Source organism: Pithys albifrons, chromosome 8 (assembly GCF_047495875.1).
Source record: "Pithys albifrons albifrons isolate INPA30051 chromosome 8, PitAlb_v1, whole genome shotgun sequence".
Taxonomy (NCBI): Eukaryota; Metazoa; Chordata; class Aves; order Passeriformes; family Thamnophilidae; genus Pithys; species Pithys albifrons.
In genome coordinates this window covers 19,190,228-19,205,167 of record NC_092465.1, presented here as the reverse complement: position 1 = coordinate 19,205,167, position 14,940 = coordinate 19,190,228, and the positions used below count along the sequence as shown (strand labels likewise).

The 14,940-nt window shown below is 34.3% G+C and overlaps 1 protein-coding gene across 4 annotated transcripts in view; it reads left to right on the top strand.

Moving 5' to 3' along the window:
- The window catches only part of LOC139674832 (sodium channel protein type 2 subunit alpha-like), a 75,690-nt gene that overhangs the window by 38,132 nt on the left and 22,618 nt on the right, over positions 1-14,940 (top strand). For all 4 annotated transcript variants that reach the window (XM_071561650.1, XM_071561648.1, XM_071561651.1 and 1 more), the window contains 3 exons: positions 2,169-2,342; positions 3,556-3,912; positions 4,956-5,441. In XM_071561650.1, coding sequence (XP_071417751.1) covers positions 2,169-2,342; positions 3,556-3,912; positions 4,956-5,441 — 1,017 coding nt within the window. The remainder of the gene's footprint in view (positions 1-2,168; positions 2,343-3,555; positions 3,913-4,955; positions 5,442-14,940) is intronic.

Here is a 14,940-nt window from a genome sequence, read left to right as displayed (position 1 = left end):
TTTCTGAGTTTATTAGTGATGCCTTTCCCATTTTTAACCTGATCCAGAGATCTAGGGGTTCCATGTAATTCCTTTTCTGAGCTGATCCCTGAATGTAGCACAACACATATTCTTGTCTGTTTGTCTCCTTTTGCTTCCAGTGCTGAGGAAGCAGAGGGCTGAACCTTGCAAGTGTTTATTTCAGAGGTAGATTCATCCATTTTTAATGTATTGCCAGCACCCATAACTACCAATAGTTCACATAGGAGAGGTCTGGATAGACTCACACAGCATGCAGTCCTGAAAATCAAAACAAAGCAAGTGTTCTGAACTAAGCACTCAAAAAGATTAGTTTGGAAAAGTCAGCTAATGTTCAAATGGAATACTAATAGATTTTTCAGTCAGAGTATGTTTGAAAGTCTAAATATTTTCCTACGTACTAGTAATACATCCTTCTATGATATTTTTTTAAAAAATAGAACTAAAATTGAACTTACTAGCTGTGTGTTCTTGTGTGCATTGCAGTTTCCTTTCTCCCGGTCAAAGATTGAATCACAGCATATTCTTATATTCATCACAGATTACCGAATGTAGTATTTTAAAATGTTGGTCTGTCATATTTTTAGGATTATTTCTTTCCAATAATTTGCATTTTCTAGGTCTGCTTTTTCACATCTCATATTTTTATTATTTTACTCTAAGCTAACAACAGTCATATTTCTATCTACCTTTGTAACAATTTGGTATCCTTAATTAGGACAATATATGTGCACTGAATACTGTACCTGCTGGTTTCAATTAAATTCTCTGTTCCTCGGTGTATTAATCTATTAACCTTAACTTTTTTGTTTCCATTTAAATTACATTAATTTACTCTTTGCTTGTGACACCACAATGTGTGTTTGAGGATAAATTAAATATGACAAATATGACTGCCTTTTTGGTAGCATTTTACTGGGAAGGAAGAAATAGTTCTAAAATGCAATGATTAATTTTCTGTAATAATAAAATACATTCAGTATTCAAATTTCTAAGTTGAAGAAAACTTGAGTTTACTTCTGTTAAAACGTATTTCTGTGGAATTAGGGATGTAGTTATGCTGAAGAAAAATAGTTTGTGAGTGGAATAGGAGATACCTTGAAATTAAATGTTTTTACAGCTTTTTTTCAATTATTTAAACAAATACAAGAGTTTTGTCAAGAATAAATTTCTTTGTTGCATTCTTTTTTACTACACATAGAAATACCTGTTACATTCTTCTGATTATATGGTAACATCTCTAGTGCTGTAAAAAGTTAGGTTTGCTGCCATAAAACTTTCGGTAGTAGGACTGAGAACAAGCAGGGTAAGGAACTCTCTCAGAGACTGCAATGTACAATGGCACAGTACACTGGTGTACATCTGAAGACTTTTGGATCATCTGGGATATCTTTTAAGTGCTGTGCACAATATTCATATACTTTGGTGTTTTACATCACGCTCCAAAATGTCTTTACTATGGTGCACAAGCCACTGAGCACTACTCATTGCAAGAAAGTGTTGAGTTAAATTCTGGACTTAAAACATTTTGCACTTCCCGATATTTTCAATAACAGTATCACCCTGAAGTTCTTTTTCACAAAGGGAAGTAGCTGCCACACAGCATGGTTGCTGTGTGTGAAACCTCCATATCCTTACAGAAAGCCTGGTGCAAGAAACTCCAGCTTTCTCTGTCTATTCCACCCAAACTCCTCAACTCTGTCCTACAAGACACATCTCTGTCCTTAGACAGTCTGACATTAGAGAGTATCTTCCAACACTTCTGTTCAGACCATGAGCTAGGAATAAAATGACTGTCAAGTCTTCTTATTCTTTACTGGGACTGTCATCTTTAAACAGGACTGAAAACACAGATCACATCACATCATCTGCTGGATGGATAGTCCGGCACACACTAGTCAAATCTGAGCTGGAGCTCAGCTACTGACTGGTCAATAGCTTTTCACAGGTGTATCAAACCTCTGTCCTACTCTGTATGTCCTGGTTTAGTAATTTTTGCTCAGTGTTTAGAAATACTTAGATGCCATTTGGAAAGCAATTGGCTGTTCTTTATAGTAACAGGTATAAGAACTCGAGCTGGATTAAAACAACTTACTCAGGTATATAAATTTCTCATAACAACTCAATTAATTCATTACATTTTGTTTTAGGTGTTCACTGGGATATTCACAGCAGAAATGGTACTAAAGATAATTGCCATGGACCCTTATTATTATTTCCAAGAAGGCTGGAATATTTTTGATGGTATTATTGTTAGCCTTAGTTTAATGGAGCTTGGTCTTGCAAATGTTGAAGGATTATCTGTTCTTCGGTCATTCAGATTGGTAAATATCCTGAAAATTAAATATTTGCATGCAACTGTCTCACTGGAAAAGTGCTAGTTCCTTAATAATTAGCATATTTTGTAAATATATAGTATATACTTCAATTGCTCAGGTTACTTCACAGATGTGCCTCATTTGCAAGCCATGTTTGATAAGATGCTTGTCAATCGATCCTTTTACATCCTTTGGTATCAAATTCTCCTATTGATCTTCTATCACGGAGATATCCTTTGCCAGCATAAGACTAACTGCTACCTTTTAAGAATTTTTAAATCTTCATTACATTGATTTCATTAGGAATCATCAAAGCATAAAAACATAGCTATTGTTACCAGCATAAAGAATAATAACATTTTTCATCTTTATATAATGAACATTACTTTGTGTTACTGGTAAAGACCCTTAGCAGATCCTCTATTCACATTTATTTTAATGGGCTCCAACAGTAAACTTCTAGTAACTCCATTACATATAACAAGGAGTTTTAACAAGCTGATCTTAAGATAACATTTAAATTTAAATACTATTAAGCTTCTACAAAAAATGTATTTTTAATAGCAATTACTATTGTACACAAATTAATTTACTCATATGTTTGCTGGAGGCACAAGATTTACAATTTGAAAGTCCTTATTACCAGTAGTTATCACACAACTTGAAAACTTAGGTTATCTCCTATTATATAGAATAGGAAGTAGTGACTTAGTTTAGCAGCACTACTTGCAGTGGTAAACAACTTCAACATAATATAGTCTGGGTAATAAATACTGGTCTTAAGTTAGTGTTTTTGATTTAAATGGACATCACAATGTCAACATCAACTTTTTGCTTAAAAGTTGTCCTGTAACTAAGCATGAAAAGCTTAATGTGGTGCTGAGGGAAATGTGGAACTAAGCCAGCAAAAATGGTGTGGTGAAGATGATGAAAAAAGTACAAAATTCTAAAATGTCTTTTGGAATTGTTCATCGATCATCTGTAAGTGGACATTTAAAAATATTAAAATAAAACATACATTATGATTTTTTTTACTATCAATGCTGAAGAATGCATTTTTGACAAATACTCCATGTTTGCTGCTTTCCATTAAAATATTAATACTTTCCTACTGAAGAACAAATTAATCTACAGAAATTGATATGCTCTGCTAAACAACTTGGACTTAGCTTCTGTTTCACAGCTAACACTAAGGATTCCTCTGCATATTTTTTTGCAGCTTCGCGTTTTTAAATTGGCAAAATCTTGGCCAACTCTAAATATGCTGATAAAGATTATTGGCAACTCAGTGGGGGCTCTGGGGAATCTGACCCTGGTCCTGGCCATCATTGTGTTCATTTTCGCTGTGGTTGGGATGCAGCTGTTTGGGAAAAGCTACAAGGAATGTGTCTGCAAGATCTCCAGTGACTGTGAACTTCCACGCTGGCACATGCATGACTTTTTCCACTCTTTCCTGATTGTGTTCCGAGTGCTGTGTGGAGAGTGGATAGAAACGATGTGGGACTGCATGGAGGTTGCAGGCCAAACCATGTGCCTTATTGTTTTCATGCTGGTCATGGTGATTGGAAACCTAGTGGTAAGTGATGAATATTTTTGAGCATTTACCACTGATGCAAATGCACAGGAATTAGAGCTAAGCAATAAAATATTTGTCATACTTCTGTTTAGAACTAAAAAAATTAATCTGAATATGCTAATTCTGGGTGAAAACATATGATTCCCTTCTCCTCTTTTTCACTCATTTCTATACACTGAAGTACTCTTACTATTGGTACAGAAATTTAGAAGTACACCAAAATGCCAAATCAAACCCCCTATCACGGGAGTGCTGCAGCTTATTTAGAGGTGCTGTTTAAATTCAAATGTCTTCCTCACTACTCTTGAAATAATACAGTTCGTGCTGCACCAGCTCCTGGAAAGCTGCTTCTTCAGAAGTACTCCCATTACAGCTAATTCCAGCACTTTTACTTCTGACTTAATAAAAATAATGTATAAAGTAGCTGGTTTTGTTTAGACTATCTTGAACTTAAGCATTGAACTTTTTGGTTTTTTAGGTATAAGAAATGAAAAACACAGAGGGATTTGACATCCAGCTTAAAAATGTGTTGAAAACCTTCTAACTCAAAACTGTGCAGAAAATTTTTTATTCAAGCTGACAAGTTAAAATGCAAAATTTCAATCAATAAATATTGAATTGGTGAAAACTTCTTAGAAATCAGCATTATAAATGGAATGTACTATTTACACTTTAAGTTTCTATTACTGTTAAACTTGGCAGTTCATTCTGATTATGCCTAAACCCTCTATCTGTCAAACTTCTCTTTCTGTAGTGATATATTTCAACATTATTTAAAGTCTTATAAAATAGAATTCAAAATGTTTGTATCTTAGTCATTTACATAATCTTGCAATCTTGACATTATGTCAGCAGAAATGTTCAAAGTCCCAGAAAGTTATTTAGGATAAGTAACCTGCTGATTTTTTTTTAGAATCATAGAAACATTTAAATTGGAAAAGGCATTTGAGATCATCAAGTACAACTGTTTACCCAGCATTGCCAACTCTAACACTTCTTATATGTATGTATTTACTACACAGCTGTATTCTCTTATCTTTTAGGTATTGAACCTGTTTCTGGCCTTGTTGCTGAGCTCATTTAGTTCAGACAACCTTGCTGCTACAGATGATGATAATGAAATGAACAATCTCCAGATTGCTGTGGCAAGGATCCAGAAGGGAATAGATTATGTTAAAAAAAAGATACAGGAGTTCGTCCAAAAAGCCTTTGTTAGAAAGCAGAAATCTCTGGAGGAAATAAAAGCACTTGAAGAACTAAACAACAAGAAAGACAGCTGCATTTCCAATCATACTGCTGTTGAAATAAGCAAAGATCTGAATTATCTTAAAGACGGGAATGGAACCACCAGTGGTGTAGGCACAGGCAGCAGTGTGGAAAAATACATTATTGATGAAAATGATTACATGTCATTCATAAACAACCCAGGCCTCACTGTGACAGTGCCCATTGCAGTTGGAGAATCAGATTTTGAAAATTTAAATACAGAAGAATTTAGCAGCGAATCTGACATGGAAGAAAGCAAACAGGTAGGAATTTTCATATCTTCACAATTAAATTGTGCATTTACCTGTTTTAATCATATATTTAGAATTGTTTAAAAACTGTAATATACTGTGTATATGTATTTCTTGTTTTAGAATTCTGTGTAATCATAAATCAAGAAAAAAATTACCTTATATAATGGTATAGTAGAGGGTCCTTAGAGTTTATATTTTTAGCACTTTGCTTATTAACATTTGGAAGATGTTTGACTTTAAATATGATTATTTCTTTCACAGTTTTATGAGGCTTTAGGACTAGCATACGTTTCATAAAGCATTTTTTCTATAGTACCTACAATGCAATAAGAATTTAAGGGTAGAAGGCTAAGGAACAATTAAGACTACACAGCTTTGCATACCTGAGCAAATATAACTGGAGAAAAAAAAATGGTTTTCAATATTTAGGGTAATTCTAAAAATTAACTCTCACAAATCAGTAGTGTATTCTGGATTATCCAAAAATTTTGAGAGTAATATTCTTAGAGATTTTGGGTTCAGAGACCATAGTTGGCTGAATTAAAGTAATCCCAGGTACCCATGAATGTCATGGCAAAGCAGTATATCAAGTTATCCTAAAGAGCAGAATGATCTTGTAATATAGAAGCATGCGGAAACAGCTTACTTGAAACCTTTATGCTATTATTATTGTTTGTCTAAAAGTTGGTCTAAAAACCAAATGCCATGTATTTCAAAATTTAAGTGGCTGAAATAACAGAGTGATCATGAACAGATGCTAATAGTATTCCAGGAAAACTTTGTTGAAGTCATGATTAATGACAAGCTAATAAATGCATTAGTAGGATATAATTATACTCAGTGCCAGGAGAAGTTTAGGAACTCTTGAGGTTGAAGGGCTCAGAAACCATGGATAAATTTGCTTTTAATTGGATTAGAAGCTGTGATGTTGTGTAGTAAGTTATTGATACAAAAGGGTTTGTTTACCATAAAGTTCTTCTATACAGAAGTCCTGCATTCATGACTTTATCATAGCTGTATAACTGCTATATTTGCAAATAATGATGCATTCCTCAGCAATATCAAACTATTCCACATTACATTAATGGATAGCCATGATCTAATTAATCATAGTATGGGTTTTTTGATAAGGAACATAAAGGAACATTAGGAGTGTGTGCTTAATTGCATCTGCAAAGATTGTTGCTCTGTGTAACAATTTTAAGATGAAGAACAAGATATTCTATCACACAACTGAGTTGGTCAGTTATGAAACAACATATTTCAATGCAGATGTATAAGACAGTACCAGCAGCAGTGCTTACCCATGGCAATTTAAGAATATGAGATACAGGAAGCGTAAAGTGGTGTAAGTTATGAGATCTATTAGAATCACAAAGAACCCCATTCAGAGTGACTCTGGGTCTGAGAGTTAAGAATTTTTCATATAAACTGATCTAATAAAAGCTTATTGTAATTTCCAATGAACCTTTAGCAAAGTCTTTGATGTATTTTCATATATTCTGTTTTTTTAAAATGTCATTTTACTATAAATTTTCTGCTTTCCTTGTGGTTAGTTTTGATAAATACAATGATGAGTGCCTTCCTAGTAACTCCATCTTACAAAGTTACAAGCCTAAAAATTTCCCAAGTATGTTAATTTGAAGGTTTGTAATATGCATTAGGCTAAATGTGTGTTTACATGACATGTTAGCCTCAGCAGCAGAGGAACTTGGGGAGTTCCCATCCACACTTGGTTAGTGATCCCCTGGCAGTCTTTACCCCTTTCTCTGCCTCAGTGCTTGTGGGTCTGTGCTGTAAGGCAGGTCACTGGTTGTGCCATAGGTGTTATTTGTTTATTTCTTCTTTAAGGTAGACTGAATGGCTCAGTTTACAGTGTACTGCTGTATATTCTATCAGAACAGCTGAGGACAAAACAAAACACAGAGCAAAGACAGAAACTCCTCTGCTTTCCAGGTGAATATGTGATGTATGTACATCTCAAGAAAAAGGAGTAAAAGCCCTTGTTGTGCTGAGAAGTTCTCAATACCAGTTTCAAGGTGACTTTCATAAGTCAATTGCTCTGTTCATCTCCATCTTTGCTTGGTTCAGGAATTATGCTTTTGCCTTCTAAGGCCATCTTGAAGTTTCTGGATGGTAATAAATCCAAAGAGATTTTACAGGGTTTCTTTGTGGACTTGTATCCTTATGTCTCACAGACAAAAACCAAATCCAAAAGTCTGCATAAACAATTTGAAAGTGAAAATTTCAGGTGACTGTGGAAAATCCAGAAGTAAATGATGAGTGGTGTTTGTATTAAGAAATTGTGGAGAAATTTTCAGTGGGGTTAGGATAGATTTAGCACGTCTGTGCAGCCTCAGTATCCCCATAGAATGTAATAATCAATACCGTTGCAAAGCTGGAACTATAATACTTCTCCCAAATTCTGCTTACAGAGTGTTTAGCTGTCTAACATGTATTCACACAGTGCAAGTGTGCATATTGTGAACAGTATCTAATCAGATAGTGCCCTGAAAATTGTGAATATTAGAGAAATTGCACTTTCTGCTCTGGATTCCTTATTCCTTTTGGATTACTTGTAGGGAAATGATAAAGTGGGGTTTTTTAATTGTGCATATAAAAATTCACCAGCTCTGGTAATGTGGGAAGAGATGTTCTGGCATGTGATGGGCATTGGTGAAGATTCCCAGTCTTCTCCGACCACATCAACAGTTACTGTTGAATATTTTGCTACCTTCTGATTGTCTTTTAAGGAAGATAAAGAGTGCATTGGCACAGTGTTTAAGCTCCCTCTCTAGAACAGTGCACCATCACTTGTTCTGCCTCTCAAGGGGTACCAGTGAGACAACATTTCTGCTAGAAGGCCTGGTCTGCAACAGGAGGGGTAAGAGATGGGGCAGAACTTTCCCTGCCTAAGCTGTGGCAGTATGTAGCACTTGAAACACCTTAAGGAGGTATCCTCTGTAATAACCTTCTATTTAACAAGAGAGCTGTGGGAAGCTCGATGGGCCCAGGAACTGTAAAATGATCAATTTTTTTCTGGTGTCTTACTGTCACTGATATTAAGACCAGAATGATTATTTCAAATCTGTCATGCTAGAAGTGGGGCAGGGGCTGTGTGCCTCTTAGGAATATACCAGGAGCAGGTAACTGTTATAGAAATTGTAACTTTGGGTGAGTGAGGGAAAATTGTATTATTTCCTATTTTTATTATCAGATATACTATGCTACAAAATAACTCTAGCCACAGAGCTTCTTTTGGAAGGCTAGTTCTTTTTTACCTTTTTTTTTTCTTCTGCCATTTCAGAAACCCTGTCTAATTAATGTTCTAGTTAATAATTTCCCAAATCTGCCAGAACATCTTCTGGAACCTGGTTGCAAGTTTCAGACCTAAATAAGATCTTTCTAATACGTATCACTAGAAATTTGAGGAATTCGTCTGTTTGGATGAAACAGGACAAAGCATTTATTAGATTATAAAGTTACCCGCTGCTTTAGAGCAATAGTTGGCTGAAATTACCTAAGGAGGTGAACATTTCATTGATACTTTGAAGGAGGATTTTTTAAATTAATAATCAGAAAATAGAGGTACAATACACAATGAAATAATCATCAGAAAAAAAAAACTAACAGATTTCTGCTCTGAAAATAAGACACTCGAGATAATTAACTTTGAAGATAGCAAGAAAATCAGAAGTAACTAAAGGGGGTGGTTTGGTAGCTTTTAACAATAGCATTGCGGATGCTGTTTCTATTGTAAAACATGCTGCTAATCAGTGAAATGACTACACCATGTTAATCATTCCAAACATCAGACTCCTAACTGTTGTGTACCACTTAACAACTGTTCATTGTATCAGATTTACAACTTTATAAATAACTCTTTGCATTTGAATATGGAAAAATAATTTCAAATATTTTCATCAGTGAGAGAAATCTCAAGAGTAAAGAAATATATATATACCTATAGGCCATTATATAGGCCCATATACCTATCAGAATTCCTAAACCTGTTCTATCTACACTATATGTACAGTAAGTAAAAATGCAGAATGGAGAAGTAAGGCTACTCAATTGACTTCTAAAATCACAATAGATAATTTTGATAAAAGTAAAAATATCTTTCATCATCTAATTTACTGAATTTTCAAAACAAGGAATAAGTTCAGTTTTCTGACTGGCTTCACTAGTGCCTTTGTGCCTAGGTGAAGGTAAAAAGACAAGAGCAGTTATTGCATTCCCAAAAGTTAAGCACTGTCATTGGGCTTCAATAAATTTCTTAGCCAAAACAGACCCAGTAGGAATTGACCAATTTATTGGTTGATGCTTTATCATGTTTAAAAGGTCCAACAATCTAAATTATCGCTTCTGAAACTAAACCAATTCTGGGACAGTATCTTGAGAAGTCACAAACTGTTTAAGTTACGAACTAGGTGTGGATAATGATTTAAACCATATCTCTGGATACACTGATGCTCCACGGTGCAGACCCCAATCCAATCCTCTTTTGAAACAATTAGCTAGAAGAGTCAGAAGTGTATGGCATACTAAATCTAAACTAGAAACATACACAATATGATAATTCATCACATTTAATTTGAATAGAAATTGAAGGCATTTATTTTCATCGAGATCTAGAAGTTCTATCATTATTAGAGGATGAAGGAGGAATGAAAAGCCATACATCTTCAAAGTATTTTACTTACTGTACGTACATATTTTTCAAATAAAAGGAATAATCATTAGTCAATTAAATGAAGACTAGAACATTAAACAAACAAACAAAAAACCCCTTAAAATTTTTAATATGCATTAAGCACTATATAAATACAGGAATAGTTTCCAAATCTGCTAACCATGTCTTTGTTAATTTTATTCATTCTATTTTTATTTATGCATCACAATTTCTGAGTGCAGATTACTAGTTCTAGCTTCTGCATTTTTAATTTCTCTAAAATAAACTAACAAGTTCTGTAGAAAATTTTGTTGAGTATTTCAGGTGGTGTGTATTTCCCTTTTTCCAACTAATAATAAAATATTTAATAATTATGTTTTAATTGTGTTAAAGCCATGTTTGAATTAGAGATTCCAAAAAGAGGAAAACTAGTGATCCTGTGTCTTGAACTTCACTACCTACCATTCTTACTTCTCACAGGGGTAAAACCAAGCTGGAGCAATCAAGAATGCAGCTCTGGTGCTTTTTAACCAGGTAGAGCAACGTGTCACCACTTTCACACAGGTTACCTAAGCAAGTTATACATATATATGTATATATATATATAATCACTTTTTAATGGATTTTGACTGGCCTGCATGCTCTTCAGCTATGTCCCTTCCCTATCCATTGCAAGACAGTAGAAACATGCACAGCTGCTCTCTGCTGAGTCACGGGACTCACATCACAGCATGGTCAGGTGGGATTGGCAACCCCAACATACATTTTTTAATTCTGCTAATGATTTTTCTGAATATTTCAATACAGTTTTTAGCAATAACTGCATGCTCTTCAGGTTTTGAAGTATGGATCATAAAACTACTGGAATGTTATATGCTAAAGAAGCCAAAGAAAAAAGGGAGCATGCATAGTTTTTAAAAAATAAAAACAACCCTTTTTGATTCAGCCCTTATAAATGTAAATATTTATTGAAAAGTGTGAAATGTGTTAAGTGATTTATAAAATCCTTACTGCCACGACTTCAGCTTCTTAATGAATAACGTGAATTTTTGGAGTAGCTACTTGTGCAAAATTTACAATGTTCTACTTTTAAATCTACAACACACTGTAATGCAACTCTTCAAGATGCTACAAACTACACTCTGTATTCATTTGGACAGTGCATATCTTGAGTTTTATAAACTGAAAGCAGAAAAAACAGTTTCATAATTGTTAAAATGACACTTAACAAGTAACTCTCCTTAAAGAAGTCTCAAAGCAAAACATTTTACAAATCCTCTTTTTGCAAACTTTAAACTCCTTCATAAATAGTAATTTTTTGGAATGTGTTTCATGGTAGTGATCTGTAATTGATTTGGGGGACTTTTTTGTGTAAATTAGAAAGATTATTCAGCATAATTTTTATAAAATTGCATATATATTTACTCTAGAGGTTTTTTCATTATAGGCAAACATGCTCTCCATTGATGAGTAATTGGCAGAGCCTTAAGGGATAGTGACAGCAAATACTGCACGGGAGTCAAAGTTACATGAAACTAAGGAGATCAAATTAACCTAGTAAAACTAGGCATCAAAATTTTGAGGGGATTGAGATTTCAGTTCTATAGCTATTGAAAGCTATTTGATCTGATTGAAAGTTGTTTCCGTCAGGCAGAGTTTACTGGCTTCAAAAGGATCACCAAGTAGTTCATTTTGTACCCTTGATTATAATGTAGTATGACCTACCTATATTATATTTTAGTCTAAATTGCCCAGAGATGCCCAAAGAAATTATTATTAGTATGTATTATGTGAATTCTCAGATTTCACTGATTAAATTTTAAACCAAGATATGCTCCAAACATCAAATAAAATTCTAATGAAAGAGATTTTTAAAGAAATTTTCTTAATATTAAATAAAAATCAAATATCATAACATCTGAGATTTAAAGTCAGTTTACAGTCACTTTGGAATAATCAATTTCCATTATTTTATATTTTTTCACTCAATTACAGTGCAGCTTTCAAGATTCCAAGGATAAAATCACATGACTGAATTATTGACGGCAATTTGTAATGGCTGAATCCCTTTATTTTATTGTCACTTGAATCATGAAGCCGTTTGTAAAGCTTAAAATTTTAGTAGCCTGCTCTTGCTCTTATTGCAATCCAGGAGAGAATCAAATGAGAGCAAGACTGGGTCTCAAGTGAATGCACCTTCTTGTAAATGGGCACATTAATATGCTATTGGTCAAAGCTTGTTTTAATGATCGGAGCTGTTGATCAGAGATGCATTGCTCTGAAAGGACATTATGGAGGCTGATTATACATACATTAACCAAGTATTTGGGTTGGTGATGAAGCATTTTTTTCTGTTAAATCTTACACAATAATATTTACGTTACGGTTTACAGAAAAAATATAGTCCCATTGAGGTAGTCTGATTTTTGTTTTATTTTTGTGTGTGGTTTCCACAGTATTGCTCAGGCTTCTGCTCTAGTCAAGCATGTTGTTTTGCTGATTCAGGCCTTGAGAATGCTGCATCATAAGCAATCGCTTTCAAATGTTTCCTTATAAAGAAAAATGTGATATCACTGAAGATGCAAATAAGTATTTATAGGGTATGTTCGAAAGGCTGATAATCACATTTATGAACTGAAAAGGAGACTGTGCTACTCTATCATGTATCTTGAGCTTCCTATTAGTTTTATTAGTTTTATTGCTGGAAAGAATATAATTAATGTCACCTTATTTAAAATGTATTGGTTCTTTCCTAATTTAGGGTCTTGAAGCAAAGAAGAGGAATTTTATTAACTAATGAGGTTTTTCTCTTAATAATGCAGTCATTCAAGATTACTTAAAAATAAAGAAGAGAATGTTTTGTGGGAAAATTAATGAAGACAATTAAAATAGGTTTTGTTGGTTATAAATTGCACTTCTGTGACTTGGTTTTTAGCAACAACGCTGACAGGACTATCTGCAGCAGAATTTGCATGGGAAAATGCAGTTAAACATGTTCCTGCCTTTTCATTTGCACTCCTAGATTTATAATTGGTGCTTACGATGAATCTTTCTGTTGCTACTATTAAGTCAGTAAATGATTTAATGATGATGGATCAGGTCATGGATTCATTTTAATTTTCCTAACTTGAATGTGACAGATAATTATTTCCACAATATTTGGTTTTGGTTTAATAAAGGAACTGCCTATAATTTCAATGACAAGTTTCAGACTTCTTCCTTCTTGGGTATTCTATGAAATATAAAGAGATTTAATTCACAAGTATTATTTCCTTTTTAAAAGAGAAAAAAGCCTTATGTGGGGAAAATAAGGTGGTGTGCTAATAATGGTTAATACAGTAGACCTTACTGGGCATTTTTGTTTGTAAATGCAATATAGAACATGAAATTTAAAATATTCTCACAATATGAGATACACATATATCTGGAATATTTTATTCCAGACTTACAGATTTGCATGACCAGTAACAAAATTATTCTGTTTAGAGGCACTATGGCTATAACTATTTACATGTATAAATTTTGGAAATCGTACAAGAAGTGGAGTATTAAAAAATGAAACAAAGTATTTTAACAGGTTTACTAAGCAAAAAAGGCAGTTAAATGCCTCCCTGACATCCGATCCCACCAGATCTCGGAAGCTAAGCAGGGTCAGCCCCGGATTAGTACTTGGATGGGAGACCTCCTGGGAAATGCCGGGTGCTGTAGGTTCTAGTCCTGAGGACTTCACTGGCACTGTCCAAGCTCGCTCGGCCGTGGCAGATGAACCTCAGGACTTAAACGGTGGGGCCAGTTCTGCCCACGCTGAGCCTCACCTAAAACTCCACTGCGCAGACTGGAAGGGCACACCCACGTGGGGACAGCCCTTCCCAAATCTTCGTTCGCGAAGATGAGCCACACACACTAAGCATAAAACACAAACTTTGGAAGCATCCAATTGGTAATGCATTTATCCCAATATTTTCACATTTTTAAGTGAAATTTTCCATGTATGACAGATCATGAAATTTAAAAAGCAAAATAATGGTTTTTAAATTCATACCTGTCTTTTCTATTATGTGACAAGTCCTTTATTTCTGGTCACAATGCAGTAACAACTATGTGACCTGAGGTCTGACTGACCTTATATTGACTGCATATGCACATGTGTACAAAAGGCAACTTCTTGAAAATTAGCCCTGAAATTATCCATCACCCAGCATGACTTTTATTTTAAACTTCATTCATCTCAGGTAAGAGTTGAATATGAGGAAAGAATTGCTTACAGAGCTGTATTAAGATATATGTGCTATTTACTTAAATTCAGGTAGAAAACCCCCTTAGCTGCCAACACCTTTTCCTGAAGAGACTGGATTTTAACTGACAATTTAAATAACTAGTTTTAATTTGCAGCAGTGTCTCTGAAGAAGAAGAGACTGCATGGAAATGCCTTTTTCAAAAAACGAGTTATTGTTTATTATTTCTTGCAAAATTATTCAAATCTTCTGAACAGCGGGGGGGTTTGTATTTTAAAAACGTCAATATCTCAAAAACTAAATAATGGAAGGAGTTGGTATTAAGCATTGTCTCAACAAAATTGTATAGGAAGGTCTTCATCCTTTCTATGCATGACCTTCATCCAAAGGTTAAAGAATATGTACAGATCTGCTAAACTAAACTCACAAGTCTAGTCAGTGACCAAATGCCCTTTTGTTACATCAGTGCCTGTACGGTTTAAAGTATTAATTTAGATGTCCATTCTACATCTCCCTTGAAATGCTACATGAGATAAAGCAAAGAATTTCACTGTCAAGATTTTTTTAAGGCTTTCTGATTACACGGTAAAAGAGAAAG